Source organism: Planococcus citri, chromosome 1 (genome assembly GCF_950023065.1).
Source record: "Planococcus citri chromosome 1, ihPlaCitr1.1, whole genome shotgun sequence".
NCBI classification, from domain to species: Eukaryota; Metazoa; Arthropoda; class Insecta; order Hemiptera; family Pseudococcidae; genus Planococcus; species Planococcus citri.
In genome coordinates, this window is record NC_088677.1 from 8,271,502 (window position 1) to 8,290,567 (window position 19,066).

General features: G+C 35.6%; 1 protein-coding gene and 1 long non-coding RNA gene across 2 annotated transcripts; one reads left to right on the top strand and one right to left on the bottom strand.

Moving 5' to 3' along the window:
• The first annotated feature begins 203 nt into the window (after positions 1–203).
• Positions 204–12,405, top strand: LOC135846630 (farnesyl pyrophosphate synthase-like). The gene is made up of 8 exons (XM_065365835.1): positions 204–497; positions 733–877; positions 1,053–1,193; positions 1,278–1,478; positions 11,420–11,581; positions 11,667–11,744; positions 11,835–11,966; positions 12,078–12,405. Exons 1-8 carry the CDS (start codon positions 364–366, stop codon positions 12,282–12,284), a joined length of 1,200 nt encoding a protein of 399 aa, XP_065221907.1. The 5' UTR covers positions 204–363; the 3' UTR covers positions 12,285–12,405.
• A 5,417-nt stretch (positions 12,406–17,822) lies between these two features.
• LOC135846888 (uncharacterized) lies at positions 17,823–19,065 on the bottom strand. The gene is made up of 2 exons (XR_010559030.1): positions 18,770–19,065; positions 17,823–18,604 (listed from the first exon to the last, which is right to left on the bottom strand). It is a non-coding gene; the product is annotated as an uncharacterized LOC135846888 (long non-coding RNA).
• Position 19,066: the final 1 nt, after the last annotated feature.

The window sequence follows — 19,066 nt, forward strand, 5'->3', positions numbered from 1 at the left end:
GTATGTACGCTCGTGTAAGAAGTGCTTGTGGAGAGGAACTGAAATTACGCATCCATGCGCATACAATTTGGATGTACCTCCACCTACGCATACAAAATGACGTCAAGTAGATACTTTTACTAATTAGATGAACATGTTCGCAGAAAGTAAGTAAGTACTTACGTAAATAAAAAATTTCATATTCTGCTTCTGTCTGTAGTTATTTTATATTTAGCTAGGTACCTATTTAATAGTTTAACTCGTAGCTGAATATTTCGGTAACATTTTTCACGAATACAATTTTTGCTCTGATTCTTATTTTTTTGTGTAACGAATTTTCTTTTCGAATTAGTCAGATACCTACCTAATAAGTGCATAATTAAAATGAATACTTTTGTTCGTTCATTTAATTTCAAGTCGATCTGTTTCAACAAATTTGAAAAAAATCGAATAATTCGATTCCAAAATTTCTACACGAATGTGCCTTCCGTAACCACCACTTCCAGTCTCGCTGAAAGGTAAGCAGGCTAAATAATTTTATTGAATTAAAATAAACTCGGTACGTGATAGGATCTCTAGGGTAGTCATAACACAAAAATTACAGCTGCCTATCGCAAAAACTACCTGTTCGGCGGTTCCAGATGGGTCCGAAAGTCTCGAAATTTCGATTTTTCGGCCAATTCGCCAAAAGAAATGAAAAAAAGATCGATTATTCATACCTATCAAAATATTAACTTTGTTTTAATATTCCAGAATCCTGACAGAACAACGGGAAAATATTCACAAATGTAAAGATGACTACTCAAAATTCAGATTAGCTCACAATATCGTTAAAAAGGTATTATCGGATGAAAGCATTTGTATAGGATCGTCAATAGTGAGCGAAAGAAATCAAGAAGTAGGTTTTGCAAATTTACACATACATATAAGTATACCTACAACTAATAGGGCCTACATTTTTGTTCGAGAAACTTCGTAGGTATCGAATAATCATTTCTGTTCAAATTGAATTGAACCAAAATTCTCGAACGAGTTGCGTACCTATGTTTTATTTTAAAATACATTACCTATAGATAATAGAATACAACGTCAATGGTGGAAGACTCCAACGAATGAAAATATTTTTAAACGTGTGCGAAAACCTTACACCGAAGCACAAACTCACTGATGAATACATTTTGCGTTCTTGGATTTTGGGTCATCTCACTCAAGTGGTAATAAATAACCGTGAAAAACAATTGGAATATTTCGTATCAGTTCAAATTTTTGAAAATATACCTAATTGTTTATATTTTTAGCTGCTGTCCTCCCTCTTAATGATAGACGATGCTTTAGACAAATCTGATTTGAGAAGGAACAAAGTTACTTGGTACAGAACAGTTGGTTCAATGGAATTTTGCAGCCATTCATTAATGTTAAACAGCGGTATTCAAGTCATTTTGAAGAACTTGTTCTCAAAACAATCGTACTATACACAATGTATCGAAATTTTCAACGAAGTAAGGATTTCTATCAGTATAAACAACTAAAAAAGATATACTTAATAGGTATTCCCAGGTAGGATAGACGAAATGACCCTGTTCCCAGATTTGGAAAATTGTGACGGATTATTCCTCCTCACCCCCCCCCCAAATTTGAAATGCGTATATTTCCTGATGTAATGCACTTATCTGAGTGTGGTTTTTTTTGGTTGTTAGGTAGCAATTAATGCCTAGAATTTGAGAAGCATTTTTTCCACTCACCCTCACCTCGCACTCACCTCTCATCTCTTTACTCGAATAATTGAGAACACACAACTTTACAGCTGTAATTCAGTTATTTTCACGCGGTTTTCACTGTTAACCTTCAAGTTGAGCTTGGAATGCAAAAAAACCACTTACCTCATCCTTTGTACTTCTGTTTCATCCTCTCTCCTCCATCACTTCAAAATTAGGTACCAATTTTACTCAAATAATTGGGAACACACAACTTTAGCTGTAATTCAGTTATTTTCACGCGGTTTTCACTGTTAACCTTCAAGTTGAACTTGGAATGCAAAAAAAAACCACTCACCTCATCCTTTGTACTCCTGTTTAATCCTCTCCCCTCTATCACTTCAAATTTCAAAATTAGCTACCCATTTTTGGTGGTATTTTCAATGGTTTTAACTTTCTTCTATGCTGAAATTGTTCATAGCAAGATACTCGTAGTTATGAAATAATGATCACTAATATCACTATACTTGGTCTACACAGTTTGACCCCAAAGCTTCCTCCTCCTTCCCTCCTTGCATATTATTAAGTAGGTAACGAAAAGGTGAACAACAAACGTCGACAACCAATCACAACATTGTTTCGTTCAGATATAAATGGTTCCGTTTGTTCTTGAGGAGGGCAGAGAAGATGGCGGAGGGTTTGTTGTTCACCTTTTCGCACCTTTTCAATTTTTTCACCAGAGTTCAGCCACTCTGTGCGCTACGTCCGAATTGGACGTCATAACATAAATCACTAATTCGATCTAATTTCGAATGAAAATATCAATAAACGAACACAATTTCTCATAGCAGAGTGTATAGGTAATTACAGATTTCACAATACACGCAAAATCAAGTACATACGACGACATACTACATAATACTGAACGAATGCATCGAATAAAAGCAGGGATCGCGGAGGGGGGTCAAGTGCCTCCACCTCCAGCTCATAACTAAGTCATAACAATCGAGATATAAATAAATTATTCATTAACGGGTAAATAGACTAAATTCTGAACAGAACTATAATTAACCGAACCATCAGAACATCTAACATCAACATTACGAACAATCCCTTCAGAATCAGGATAAAGCGTTCAGACGGTCCAATATATTTGACAAATCTGATTTGTCAAATATTTTGATCAAATCTGTATTTGATGATTTGAAGGCCTGTCAGAGCGTCCACAATGCTGACCAAGCTGATCACAGCAGTTTTTGACTGATCAACACAGTACCTACCTACCTACCTACCTACCTACCTAAATAAATAAATAATAATTCATTTTTTACTGATCCGTTCAGTAAATAATTCACTTTTGAATTTTGATTTGACTGATCAGATCAGAAAATTATTTACTGAAAAATGAAAATCCAGTCAAAAACTATAGTTTTTAAGAAGCCAGAATGTTGTCATACCCTACTGTAAGTGCTATACAGTAAAATTTGATTCTTTTAAATTTAGAGAGTACAAATTGTAATTTGTTGTATCTCTAGACAGCTACAGCAGTACATGCAAACATCAAAAATTACCCATGTCAACATTTCTGTTGAAAATTTATAAATTACCACGGTAACTTATGGTAATTTATGTCATGGTAACTTACCGGTAAGTTCTCGGGTAAGTTACCGCGGTAAGTTTCCATGCATCTCTGGTCCACATGGTCAAATTTCTGAATGACAAGACTTCCAATCGTCTGCTGTGATAAGGTGATAAGAAGGTGATATTGTTGCAATTTTGACTTTGAGTGATTTTCTTAATTTCCCATTCAAATTGCTATTGTTTTTTATTTTCCCCAATGAATAATAAACTTTAATGATGTTAGGGATCTTTCTAATGTAATTTAAACACTCGGCGGTTATGGGAATCAACTGAATCAAGAAGTGTGTGAGGAAAGTTGTCTGACAAAAGTTGAATTATTTCAGTATTAATTCTCTATTATTTCTCATTAAAAAAAAATAAGGTACGCAAGCTAATCCGGAAAACGATTTTACTCATAAAATGATATTCGTTACCTTAATGCCAAATCCAAGTATGTCCATCCAAAAAAACATCGTCGTTTTGCGTTACTGATAAGGCTCTGGGAAGCCCTGAATTGAAAAATTTGCATCCGAGTACAGTTTAGCACCACCGAAGATGCACGAAGCTGACCGATGTTCAATCAGAACTCAACGAACCCTTCCGAGCATATCCGAGCCTTATCAGTGATGCGTAAAATCGTCCTTTTTTTGTATGGACATACTCGGATTTGGCATTAAGGTAACAAATTCTAATCTCAAACCACAGTTCCAACTGATTTTCTCATCAAACGTTGAAAAATTATCAAGTGATAATGTTCCGCACCGACACAATGCGACTCATTTGAGGAAATATTTGATGATTTTCAGAACGGCCTTGAAAATCATCAAATAAATTTAATTGGTTTTCAAATCACCTTCCAATTTATTTGATGGGTAATCAGCTCGGCCAGATGGTCCAATAGATTTGACAAATCTGGGAATTTGTCAAATATATTGGACTAGAGCCCTGCGCCGACGACGAAATGATCGGCGGCAACTATGGTGGGCGCAGCATTGTGGCTGGCGGCGGTGTAGCCGATTCCAGCCGACGTTTTTGGCGGCGGCAAAAATTTTACTCGGCTGCGGCTCAGCCGGCTACAAAGGTTGAAATTTTGAGGTAATTTTCCGTAAATCATAAAATTACCTCAAAATACAAATTTTTTGCAAAAATTATTCAGCTTCTCAAAAGCATTCAGCATGAGAAATCATTCTAGGTAGTGCGTGGCAAAATTGAAAAATTTAGCCACTTGAAAAAATCCAAAATATGGGGAAAATTTCCCTGAAATTTGCCATTTGAGTGATTTAAATTGGCTCAGCCGAGCAAGGCGGCTTCAAAAATTTTTAAAGCGGCGGCTCAAAAAATGTGTGAAAATTTGGTGGCGGCGGCGGCGCAGGGCTCTATATTGGACCGTCGAGATGCTACTTTAATAATAAGACACCATGGCCAATTCAAACAACCAATACCTTCCTTTGATAAAAGTACAACATCATCAACTTTCAAATTGATGAGTTTCCTTTTCCATTAATTACAAGTTTGAAGATCATTCAAATAATCCTTTCTCCAAATATGAGAAAAGGATTCAATAATGCACCTCCAAAGAAAATAGCGCTCCTTCACTTCCACAGCGGAATTTTCAACAGAAGGCAATTCCAGCAAAGAACTTCCAACCAGAAAATGCCTAGGTGTGATTGGTTCAACAAATTCATTAGATTTACGATACAAAATAGGGCAACTATTCAAAACAGCTTCCACTTTTGATGAAATAGTAAAAAGCTCCATTCGAGTCAAAGTTTGAGAGCCAATGGCTTTCAACAAACGAGATTTTCCAGCTTTCACTGCTGACTCCCATAATCCACCTTGGTGCGGAGTTCTAGGAGCAATAGTTTTCCAAAGAATAGAATGCTCTGAGCAAAACCTATCTAATCGAGTAGCATTCAAAATATTACGAGCGCCAATAAAATTGGTCTCATTGTCCGAGTATATAGTGTGAGGAAACCCCCTTCTGTTCACAAATCGTTCCAATGTAACTATTCAAAAAAGCTTCACTTGTGAGGTCTTTGACTACCTACCTCAATGTGAATTGCCCGAGTGCAAAAACAGAGGAAAAAGGCTAAATAAACTTTGACAAATTTAGATGATTGATGATTGGTGCATTTCAGGGTTGAAAACCATTTGGAACCACAACCGTTTGGAACCACACAACCGCTTTTTTACTTTTTAGGTCAGGTGAAACGAGAATCAGAACCATCAGAACTGTTTCAAAATTTAGAAAAAGAGAAGTACCAAAAGAACAACCATATAAAATGATTTTGAAACAATTTAGAACCATTTAGAACCGATTGAGTTTTTTAAGGAAAAAAAAACCAGAACAAGAACCAGAACAAGTTTCAAATAGTAAGAAGAACCATCAGAACTCTTTTCACTGAAAAGTTTTCAGGAATCGGTTCTTCTTGGTCCCCTCATCATTGAAACTTCGTTTTTTTTTTACCAAAGTGAAATAAGAATTCGTGTTTTTCATGCAAAATAAGCGAGGTAAAGGGGAATTTTTTAAAATTTTCAATTTTATGCAATTTTTTGGACCTGGAACCATTTGGAACCATTTTTTAATTAGTGGAACAACCAGCACCACCAGCAAAATATCAAAGGAGAAGTAAAAGGAACCACCAGAACCATTTGAGTTTGAGAAGAACTGAGAACCATTTTGGAAGAACAATGTGAAAGGTACCTTTTGGAACCAGAACAAAACCATTAAGGTGCACCGCCGCACCGGGGGAAGTCAGAACGTTTTTTCACAATTTCAACTTTGATCAGCTGTTACTCTTGTACTAATGAACCAATATGGCTGAAATTTGGTAAGTAGGTTCCCATAAGGGTTCTTAACCTATGGTAAAAATTTCAGCGCGATTGTCGCAGTAGCTTTCGCACAATCGAATAAAATGTACATAACTTGTTCTGACTTACCCCACGTTGGGGTAAGTCAGAAAATTTACAAAATTAATTGGTGATATTAGGATTCGACCCTGATCGATGCGCAGCGCAAGCGCAATATGTCGAATAATATGTTTTCGAGATCGTAGAATCCGAATCTGGAGTTATTTTTTTTGTAGGAGTGGGGGGTGAGGCGTGGGGAGAGGAAAAATTTCAAAATTTTCCTACATTATCATGTAATATGTCGAATAATATGTTTTCGAGGTCGTAGAATCCGAATCTAGAGTTATTTTTTTGTAGGAGTGGGGGGTGAGGCGTGCGGAGAGGGAAAATTTCGAAGTTTTCCTACATTATTGTGTAATATGTCGAATACCTATGTTTTCAAAATCGTAGAATCGGAATTTGGAGTTATTTTTTTTTGTAGGAGTGGTGGGGGGGGGGTGAGGCGTGGGGAAAGGGAAAATTTCAAATTTCTCCAACATTATCGTGTTATATGTCGAATAAAATATTTTCGAGGTCGTAGAATTCGAATCTGGAGTCATTTTTTTTGTAGGAGAGGGAAGTGAGGCATGGGGAGAGGTAATATATCAAATTTTTCCTACACTATCGTGTAATATGTTGAATAATATGTTCTCGAGGTCGTAGAATTCGAATCTGGAGATATTTTTTCTGTAGGGGCGGAAGGTGAGTCAAGGGAAGAGAGAGTAAATTACAAATTTCGCCTATATTAATGTGTAATATGTCGATTATTGATATGTTTTTGAGGTAGTATAATTCGAATCCGGGGTTATTTTTTCACAGGGGTAGGTGGCGAGGCAAGGGGAGAGGAGGAATTTCAAATTTTGCCTATAATATTGTGTAATATGTTGATCGCAGAATTCGAATCTTGAGCTATTTTATTGCCTGATTGTATATCATTTTTTTTTTCAAAACATGTTCTGAATTCTGATTTTATATAAAAAACTGTCAACTTTGAGCATCAGTGGTATAAGAAAACATTGAGATAAATAAAAACAAAAATTTGGAATTTTTTACTTTCCTCATTCTACCAAAAAACCAACTCCAGATTCGAACTCTACAACCTCGAAAACATCAATCGACGTATTACACCATAATATAAGCAAAACTTGAAATCCCCCACCCGTACGAACCTATGACTCACCTTCCACCTTCACCACAAAAATTACTCCGGATTCGAATTCTACGACCTTGAAATTCGAAAACATATTATTCGACATATTACACAATAATGTAGGAAAAATTTGAAATATTCCCCCTCCCACACCCACCCCCCACTCTTACAAAAAAATAACTCTAAATTCGGATTCTACGACCTTGAAAACATATTATTCGACATATTACACCATAATGTGTGAAAAATTTGAAATTTTCTCCTCCCCACGCCTCACCCCCCCACTCCTACAAAAAAAATAATTGCAGATTCGGATTCTACGACCTCGAAAACATATCAATCAACATATTACACAATAATGTAGGAAAAATTTGGAATTGCCCCCTCCCCACGCCTCACCCTCCAGGCCTCCACTCATACAAAAAAAAATAACTCCAGATTCGGATTCTACGACCTCTAAGACATATCATTCTACATATTACACATCGATGAAGTCGAATCCTAATCATCAATGTTCACTTTTCTGACTTACCCCATAGCACTAATTTAGGGGGTAAGTTAGAAAAAGCGATATAATATAATATAAATAATGAATAATTGAAAATTTAAAAAAAATGAATAGTTGGGGTTTTACATTATTGTTTTAGGAATACTTTCACTTATAATATCACTTTTGCTGATCATTTCTTCTGAGGTAAAAAGCAGTTTGAAAAACACTGGTTACAATTTGAAATCAAATTCAAAACAGCAACTAAAAAAGAACCAATCAAATGCCTGTAAAATGAAACCGGGTAGCGAAATTTTTTATGCTGTGATGAAGTAGGGGTAGTACCCTCAAGTTACCTCTGGGTAGCGCTTCGGCAGATATAAGCCTCTAAGAGCTAGAGCAGTTTTTCTGACTTACCCCGAATTTGGACTTCCCCTGGTGCACCTTACAAAGCCATGTCTGAGAACCTTTTGGGAACTGAAACCGGGAACCACTAATATTCTAAGGTTCTAAGAACCACCACCATCACAACCAATTCAATTTGAAACGGTTTTCAACCCTGGTGCATTTAATCGAAATAGCTCAGGTCAAATCTACACCAGATACCAAAAATGGTCGAGAAATGGTCACTCATGCTGCAGGTAAATCACCCATAAATTGTTGAACCAATTTCGAATTATACCTACAACAGTCGACACAACGTCTCATTACTTTTTTGACCAATAATATCAAATTTCCAGTGATCCAAAAACGACCCTTTACAAAATTCAAAATAAACAATTTGTTAGCATGATGATAATGTAAGTTACATATTCGATGTACATTTCAACAAAACAAGCAATAGAAGGCAAAACAACTGGAAATTTTTTATCATATGAATAACTCGACAATCTTAAATGACTAATTACTAGAGACTAAGGATACTTTTCGGCATCGTGTGCTGTCGAGTGCTTTCGGCTACGCTCGTTTGACTTGTCTCCATGAAAATGAAATATTCTCCTTATCAAAGATGAAACTCCTGTTTCCTTTTTGTACAAATCTTTCTTTTTCATAATCATATTCATACGAATATTGTACGTATTTTAATGATAAAACTCGTGTTAGTCCCGTTTCTTTTGAATTTAAATCTGTTTCATTATTTCGTCGACAGTCTTGTACTCTTGTTAGACAACTTGGTTTCCGATCCGAACATTACCAAATGGCAAATAAAAAGAAAAAACAGCTGTGATGATACTAGTCTATATAGACACTTTCGGATTCAATTTGAAGAAAATGTAAAACTTTAACAGAAGTGACGTTGTTGTACAAACATTTGGAACTTGGAAGTTTTTCAAAAGAAGATTGATATCACATCAGTCAAAGTCAAAATCGAAAAAATCTTATCAAATTTCCAACTGCTCACAAGGCATTTAACCCAAATTGCATTCTACAAGAAATACAATGAAGAATACGTAAAAGATAATGTAATATTCGAATATTATAATTAATTTTTAATTAAAATTAAAAATCTCATCAACAGGAACGTCAGGAACAGGGAACTTGAATCATTACAAAGAATAAAGTCAAACGAGCGTAGCCGAAAGCACTCGACAGCACACGATGCCGAAAAGTATCCTTAGTCTCTAGTAATTAGTTCTTAAATGATACTCGTCATTGAAATTTTCCTTCTGAACACAACGAATGATCAAATTGAACGCTTCTTCACGTTCTTCAACTGTCAACAATCCTACCAACATTAATGGATTAATTTTGACCAGGGATCGCGGAGGGGGGGGGGTCTAGTGCCTCCACCTCCAGCTCCGGCTCCACTTGAAAAATTGCAAGTACCTCTTGCTCCGGCTCCGGCTCCTAGAGCAAGGCCCAAAAAAGGGTACCCTCCGGGGGGCTCCTGCCCTCCAGCTCCGCCTCCGGAGGTCAAGGAGGGGGGGTTTTGAGCCTTCCCCTCCGGCTATTTGAAAAAAAATACCTCCGGCTCCAGCTCCGGCTCCGTTTTTTTTTGTAAATGCCTCCGCCTCCACCTCCGGCTCCAGTAAAAAATTTCAAGTACCTCTTGCTCCGGCTCCTGCTCCCGGAGCAAGGCAAAAAAAGGGTACCTTCTGGGGGCCTCCGGGCCTCCACCTCCGCTCCGCTCCGCGATCCCTGATTTTGACATACCTACTGTTTAGGCTTACAATGCCGTTTTCTTGTTTGATAACAAATAAATCTCAAAATATAGGCAATTATTAATACACCTTTATAGATTGACAAATATTTCTCAACAACATTCAAAACGATTTGATCCGAAGAATGAGTCAAATTACAAACAAATCCAGGCACATTTTCAACTTATTCGAAACTGCACTGAAACATGCACAGAAAATTCTGAAATCAAACTTAACCATTTAGGCTCGAATTTCCAACTTTTACTCGATAGTAAATTCTTTGAACTAATGCCTTGGGTGCCGAGATCAGCTGGATTTACTGACCCTTCAACATAATACCACCTTTCCTTCGACGACATCTTGATAATTTTAGTCATTCTGTTTGATACAAAAATTTTCAAATGAGTAGGGTCAATATTAATCCAGCTCAATGTACTTGACTATCCGAAAAATAATACAAATCACTAATTTTCAAATCTGAACTGATTTGATGCATCAATTTGGCCAACAATTCTGCAGCAAGCAGCTCCAAACGATGAATATGAAGCACCTTTCTGATTGGTGCAACTTGAACTTTCAAACAAATTAACAAAACAATGACTTCATTTTCACTTGAAATTGATCTAATATACACCAGCGCGCAATACGCACTGGTTTAGGCATCCGCAAATCCAATAAGCTGTTGAGCAACGACATTTTCCTTATAACAATAGCACCTTGCAATTGAAAATTCCGACAATAACACTAAATCATTTCGATACGCCAAAAAAGCACTAGCTAACTCAGCAGAAACCATCTCATCCCAATCACAACCTTATTCTTTCCATAAGGTCTGCAAAATAATTCTTACTCGAGCAGTTACTGGAGCCAAAATACCTAAAATACCTATCAAAGATTTTTGATTTTGAAACTTCTGACAACTTTACCGTTTTTGTAATAATCTCAGGTAAAGGATCCAATTTAATTGCAACAAGAAGTGTGTCACTTTTCGTACACCAAATCAAACCAAGTACATAAATGAATTCTTCACCACCTAAAACTTTATTATTCAGGGGTTCAATTAAATTCGAATCTATCGAGTCAAGAAATTCCTTTGAGTTGCTTTGGTATTTACGAAGAGGAAAACCATATTTCTGAAGAACAGAATGAACCATTTTCTGCAACTCAATAGCAGCTTTTACCGAATTTGCTCCAGACATCCAATTAGTTATATATCCTTTTTGGTGCGAAAAACTGTAAATTTCGTCAGGCGAGCATTAATGATGTCACTGCTTCGCTGTACACAGTTATTAAAAAAATCCCCGCTCGAAAATTTTTTTTGGAGGTACCCAACAATAATCCATCATAACTTTCCAAATCTGGGAACAGAGTCATGTCATTTCGCCTATCTTACCATGGGAATGGAATACCCTTTAGTAGGATAGGTACTGGGTCATTATATTTTTTTTCGCTCGCATAGATTCTTTGGATCGCCGAAAGTTGTTTCGCATTAGAGGCTAAAACTATTGATGTGCTAGGCGAGAACAAAAAATACTGCTCTTGGAAGATGTTCGATACACTGAGCGTTGGATTAATGGCGACCACTGGATTTCAACTGCCTGTAATTGCAGCGATGTGTATGGTTGGAACTTGATTACTATCTAGTTAATTTCAAGTTGACATTCTTTTATTTGCGGAGATGTAAAAAAATTACTTATTTTCTACAGGCAGGTGTCAAATATGATCACTTGATGGAAGATTTAGCTAAAATATTTGCTCCACTTGGTTGTTTGACAACGGCTGAAGTAAGTCAATTCAAGTATGTATTTGTACCTCAAAAAATACCTACTTACATATTTTTGTAGAAAATGAATTCACAAAATTCTTCGTATTAGAATGATTACTACGATGTATTTGGTAAAAGTACTGGTAAAGTACTATACGAAGATATCAAGCATGGGAAATTGACTTGGGTCCTCTTAACTTCTCTCGACAACTGCAACTCGGATCAAAAGAAAATATTGCAAGTAAGTACCTATACTTAATGAATCTAGAGCTCCCTTTCTATTCAATTCAGCAACATCATAAGGGACATTCAGTATAATTGCATCTTCTGAACTGGTTGTTCTCCTATACAGGAATGCTACGGTAAAGATAATCCAGAATGCATTGACGCAGTTGTCCAAGTTTACCGGCAATTAAATTTGGAAGAAAGATTTCTAAAATATAAAACCGACATTTCTCGTCATGTTACGAATTTAATAAAAAATATAGCAGATGACCGCTTACATGTACCGCTACTAAGTACATTATATCAGGCAGAAAATTGGTATCGTGATGTTTAGCCGAATATCATAAATCTGCTATTACCTACATATAATCTTACACTATTTCATATGCTTTTAGATAATAATCATTAAGTACTATGTAAATCGTAAAAATCACAATACTGAGTACTGGAAAAGACTTCATGATTTCTGCTGTCTACATATGTAGGTATAGGTAAGTATAGGTAGGTACTCGGTTTTGATCCTCCAATGACCATTCTTTCTCTGCTTTTTCTTCGACATTGGCCCACAAATCGCAAATCCATATCGTTCTAATGCAATAGGTACCTACCTAACCTACGTAACAATGTTTTTTTTTTGGCTGATTTTGGTTAGATGGGGGGGGGCACTTTTCAAACAGATGAGACGAAAATCAATTCTTTTTGGTGGTTAATGATGGTGCGGGGGTAGGTAGGTACGTCGTCGTCGTAGTCGCGCTCCTTTACAGGAGATAGCGTATACTTATGTCCATCTATATTAGCCGGTATCTAGCGTATCTAATTGTTTCTTTCAGGGTCTTGCAGGGGGAGTTGGCAGGTGAGTTTGTTGTTAACAGTTCCGATCGTTTCCTCCCTCTCGTGGATCTTCCTGGGATTTTCCCCTGTACCGCTAGCATGAAAATACCGTTTTCTAGTATTTTATGAGCTAAATACTTTACCTTTCTGTTTTTGACGTCTTCAACTACGACTTTCCGCTCCTCTCCTATTCTTGCTAGTACTTCCTTGTTGGTAATGAAGTCCTTCCATGAGATCCGTAGTAGCCTTCGATAGCACCACATCTCAAAAGCGGATACTTTCTTCTCGCATTCTGCACTCATGGTCCATGTTTCACAGGAATACTTCAGAACGGTCCATACGTAGCATCGCATAATTCTCTTCCGCAGATCAATTCTCATAGTTCGATTTCCCAGCACATTGGCAAGGTTGTTGAAAGCGGTCTTTGCCATTCCAATCCGTGATTTAATTTCTTTATGATCTCTACCATCTTTGTTTATCAGTGCTTCAAGGTACCTGAATTGCTTTACATTTTCAATTACTTGTGATCCGATGTTGATTTTGACCTCTTTATCATCTCCTTTTGTAAATCTCAAAATCTCATCACCTTGGTCTTGCCTGCATTTATTTTCATTCCATATTTTAATCCAGCACTGTTGATTTGGTTGATCATTTTCTGCATCTGCGCCTCTGTCCAGTGCTGTGAGAACGAACGAAAACGGGAACGGGAACGCATAAAGAACGCCCGCTTTTGAAATTTCCTTCAAAAAACGAGAACGGGAACGTATATATTTCAAGAATGGGAACGAGAACAGGATGGAACGGGAACGCTCTTGTGAAAAATTTCAAGAACGGGAACGTGAACGGGAACGGAGTGATAATTTGGCGTTCTCAGATGATCTTTCAAGGTTCTCAAATTACTTCCCAAAACTCTGAAAAATAGGGGACAATATGCTTTTCCCTCATTCCCTCAAACTTTTAGTAGTTTATGGGTACAATTGAAGAAAATGACAAAATTTCCACCAAAAATTGCTTCACTTGTACCACAGAACCCTATTGGGAACGGGAATGGGAACACAGGAATGCAAATTTTGTAAATTTGATTGAGAACGAGAACGGGAATGGGAACGCTTCTGCTTAAGGAGCACAAGAACTAGGAACAGCCTAACAGGAACGAGGTGTTGGATTTGGAAGCAAGGAACGAAGAACGCCAAGAACGGCGTTTTTTATTTTTGTGAGAACAAAGAACCGGAACGGGAACAGGAACGAGCACTTCCGCGTTCTCACAGCACTGCCTCTGTCTCAGCAAGGATCACTTTGTCGTCTGCATAACTTATTTCATTTATTCTCTTGCCGTTGATCTTGAATCCCATTCGTTTGATTCGCGCTTCTCTCATTATTTCTTCTGCATACACCTTGAACAACCTGGGTGAGAGGGGGCATCCTTGCCTCACACCTCTCTTTATTCCACATCTGTTCTCCGAGTACTCAGGTCCAATCTTGATGTTAGCGCTTTGCTCCCAGTACAGGTTCTTGATTATTTGCAGGTCTTTGTTATCGATATTGTATTTTTCCAGGATCTCCAACATCTTCTCATGGTTGACACGATCAAATGCTTTTTCATAATCGACGAAGCAAGCAATGATTTCCCTATTTGCATTCAGTGCTCTTTGAATGATCACTTTCAGCAGGGCAATTGCGTCTCTTGTCCCTTTTTTTGCATTGCTACAAAGCCATATTGTGTTTCGCTTAGATTTTCATCTATCTTCTTTTCAATTCTGGCATTTATGAAGGAGAGTAGTAGCTTCAGTGCGTGGCTCATCAGTGCGATGGTTCTATATTCAGAGCATTTTTTCGAGTTGTTCTTTTTTGGTATTGGTACAAAATTTACTGCTTTGAAGTCCTTAGGCAGAGTGCCTTCATCGTATATTTTGTTTATTATCTTCAGCAGCTCCTTTTCATACTCTGGTGTTAAATGTTTGATCAAGTCTGCTGGTATGAGATCTTCTCCCACTGCTTTGTGGTTTCTGGCTCGCTTCACAGCATTCCTCAGCTAGGTAGGTACAGCGAGAGGAAAAAGCGTTGAAAAAATGTATATTTCAAAAAGTAAAATTATTGCCCTGGAAAAAATGTTTAGATCAAATTTGGTCAAAAACGGGTGATCTAATTTGATCAAAAAAATGTCTCTATCAAAATAGATCAATGTTAATTAGTTCTTATTAAAATTGACATAATAAGATCTATTTTGATCGAGACATTTTTTCAATCAAATTAGATCACCTGTTTCAACTTTGATCAAGTTAGATCAAATGCAATGCACATTTTTTAAAAATAGCCATATTTACCATGTAAAATTGCTTAAATTAAATTTTCAAAAATTCGTGTCCTGAGGTGAGTTCGATCTTAGTGTAGGTAGTCCCTAGGTCGTGCCAGAGGAAGCCTCCTTCCCCCAACTATTCGTCTCTAATGATATAGGAATGAAAAATCCGAAAAATTGAAATTTTTACGTTTTTTTATCGTCTAATTCTTAAATTTGGTCCATTTTCATCAGAAATTTGTATTGTTGAATATTTTTCACCCAAAAATATCGAAAAATTGCCATTAAAAGCTGAAAAAATGGAAGAATGGAGGAGGGGAGGGGGGAATGAAATTTGACACAACAAAGAGGCTTTTTAAACAATTTGTAAAAAAATAAAACAAAACAAAAAAACAGGGCTTGTTTGGCAAAATTTGAAACAAAAAGAGGACTTTATTGGCAGCCAAAGCAAAAATTAATGCTTTTTAGTTTTATTTCATCAAAAAATTACTTCCTAATAATTTCGACAAAACATGGAATTTTTTTGACAATTTTGAAAAAAATTTACTCTTTTTTTGAAACTTTTTGACTTTGGCAACTGGAAAATTAGCGTGCCCACAAAAAATGAGTGAAAAAAGGACTGTTTAGAATGTATTGCGTTCAGAGAATTCAAATCTGTACCTGAGCGAAGCGCCAAAGCAAAAGCTTTGAAAAAATTGATAATTTGAAATGAAAATTTCATTTCAACATTTCAACAGAAGTTGGCAAAAATTATATTTTTCTGCTCGCCAACTTTTGTCGGAGAAAGAATTGGAAGAATAATTTGAACCGAGCGAATGAGCGAGAACGAAAATTTATAATTCAAGAAGTAAAAACCACTGATATTTGGTAAAATTCTTTGATTTTCCCTGCTTACACAATTTCTTCACAACTTTCCCAAATTTCATAACTTTTTCAAAACCCCAATTTTTCGTACAACTTTCCAAATTTTTGCTTACATTTTTCTGGCGGAGCAGAACCTTATTTTTAAAAAAATTTAAAATGTAAATTGTAAAGTTTGATAATTTGAAAATTGAGAAAATTCATATCTAAATTTTCAAAATTGACTCATCAACAAGGTAACAAAAACATTACTGCCAAGTCTTATTGAAAAAAAAGAATTAAAAATTTAAAGTTTTGGAAAGTTTAGAACTTTCAATAATATTGAAACGGTGATGAAAATAAGTTGGCCAAAAGCTAAATATCGTATACCTACTAGAAGCCAAAGTCAACGATTTTTCAGAATAATAATTCAGGGTTTTTGAAAGCTAAAAGCTAACCAAAACTGAAAGCTGTATATTGAAAAGCTAACGTAACAGGTAACCTAACCAAAAAGCTGCATGTTTATCTGGTTCATTTCAGTTATTTTTCATATTTTAAAAAAAAATTTTGCCTTTTTTTAGCTGTTTGTTTGTTTTTTTGTTTGTTGTGGTTGTACCTGTACCTACTTAAGTACTTATAGTTTCTTCTTATTTGAAAAAAATTGTGAAGAGCCAAAAGTCGAATGCCAAAAGCAAAAGGCCAGAAGCCAAGGATTTTTGGAAGCTAATAAACTAGCCGTTAGAAACTTAGAAAGCTTAATGAATTTGAGAAGCGTAATAAAGCTGAAGCTGAAGTTTTACAAAATTTTTTAAAGCTAAAAGCTGAAGACAAAAGTTTTATCTTTCGGGTTTCATCCCGAAATCAAAGAATAATAAAATTCATAATAATTTCAAATTAGGTATAACTTATCAAAAAAAATGAACAATACCTATACCTAGTAGATTAATACTTGATAGGTAATTAGAAGAAAATGAAAACGAATGAAAAGTTTCACTTGCGAAGTTCAAACTTTGAATTTTGTAGATTGAAAAGATTCATAAATTCTTCTAAAATTGAATCATGAACAAATGAACAGAAGAAGTAGGTACTTGAAATTCAAATAATTAGTAAGTATATCTATGTAAGTAATGATTGATTATCAAAAAGGAAAAAAACGAATAAAAAAGGATTTGGATCTACGAAGATTCAGCTTGAAGACGATAAGATGAAGAATAAGAATGAAGATCAGAAGATGAAAAAAATTCATTGTACATTTGAGGGGCTTCATGGAAAAGGGGCCTTAGTCAATTTTTTCCTAAATTTTACAAATTTGAAAACTACGAAAAATTCTGCATTTCAAGTTCATTACATTGGATGAAATACCTACGTATTCTTCTATGAAAAAACCAGTTTTAAAAATATTGGATTATTGAAAAAAGATTTTGTAAACAAATTGCATTTCGATGGTGATAAAAATGGCAAATGAAAATGTTCTTCAGTGCTTTTTACTAGGTCTGGTAGGTACCTAATTATCATTTCAAAAGTTAATTATTGTAATCAGATTGTCACTCATAATTATAGGTATTAATAGCATAAAAATAAAGAGAAAAAATGAAAAAATCGTGGTCTTTTTCAAAATTTTTCAAATATTTGACAAAATATCAAAAATAATTCTTAAAATTTGGACATGAACATAGAAATTTACCATTTCTTTCAATTTCGTAAAGCCTTAGATAGGTACTTGAGATCAAAAGGTCTACTTCACAGTTTCTCAAATTTTTTTCATTCGATCTGGCTAATATTTTGAAGAAAAAAATACTCCATTCAACTTTCTTTCATGAAATGTAAAAGGTTATTATCTCAGCCATTGTGTAGGTATCTTATGTGGAGAGAAAGAGGTAAAAAATGATAAAATAGAAATAATGATTTTGTAGAAAAAGATTATGTATTTCTCAAAATTACATACGTGCTTAACATGCTTATAGTACAAAAATGAAAACGAAAAACGAAAAATAATTTGGCTTATTTCTATTAACTTCGAAGTAGTAATAACTGTATTACACTATTAGGTACATAAAAATCAATAAGTATACCTAAGGTTCTAACTTCTTAAAATCGACAAAATCCAATCTATCTTTGTTGCAAAACCAACGTGCTTTTTCTTTCTGTACTTCTAAAATATCGCACAGTGGTTTCTCTTGCAAATGCTTCAATATCCAAACATCAGTCCTCTTGCTGCCTTTGTCCTGCCTGTACTTATCAATCGCCGCTTTTATAAGAATACGGTTCGAAGGGACGTTCTCGTAAATACTCCTTATGTATTTATGTCGATTCCGTTCTACTACTCGTTGTTGCCTTTTCACTTCGTTGGCTTCTTTTTGTAGTTTTTCGCGTTTGGCGCACGTATCGCATGTTTTGATGCGTTTTTCATGGCGAATATTATAGCAATCGGTAGTCCAAATATGCAACAGACAACCACACTCTTGATCCTCGAGATAATCAACATCAGTTCCCATGTTGAAAGTTGGAGTTTGATTTGGGCTGAATTGAGGTATTGGTTCGAAGCTGCTCGAAATTATTTAGCGTAGATGACTCGAACTCGTGTTACCGAACCAACAAAAATTGAAATAGATTTGATCGAATACTATGATGAATAGGAAGTCGCTGGAATGTTGATCGAAGTATTCTTCGGCGTTGGATTCAATAATCTGAAATTCAAGTGTAAGAAGAATATTATTATTTCAGCTGAAACGAAGGAAAATTGGTAAAGAAATGTGCATTACTGATCACACACATTTTGCCAGATTTAAAAAACAGTTTGATGAATCGTTCGAGGTTCGATTGCAATCGTAAACAATTAGCTGAAGACTTACTCTTTCGATTGATGTGCAATAATTCTTCAAAACACCCAACTATACATCTTAATTTTGCAAAATTCAAACGTAAATTAATCACTTTCGCAAAACTTGAAAAGCAAACTAATGGCTTCTACAGGGTGCGCAGAAAAGAAATATCGTGAACCTCTAAAAAAATTTTCTGCTAAATATTATTTCGGTTGGTCACAGTGAATGATAATAGCATTAGCATATGATTGGTTGTTGGACTGAGATGATAACATTCCACCAATCATATGCATCTATTTCATTTCACGTTGCCAACCTACTTAAAAA

Coding starts and splice junctions, on each gene's coding strand:
- LOC135846630 (XM_065365835.1), top strand. CDS start 364: ATGAATACTTTTGTTCGTTCATTTAATTTCAAGTCGATCTGTTTCAAC. Junction 11,745..11,834: donor GTTGTTTGACAACGGCTGAA/GTAAGTCAATTC, acceptor TCTTCGTATTAG/AATGATTACTACGATGTATT. Junction 11,967..12,077: donor ATCAAAAGAAAATATTGCAA/GTAAGTACCTAT, acceptor TCTCCTATACAG/GAATGCTACGGTAAAGATAA.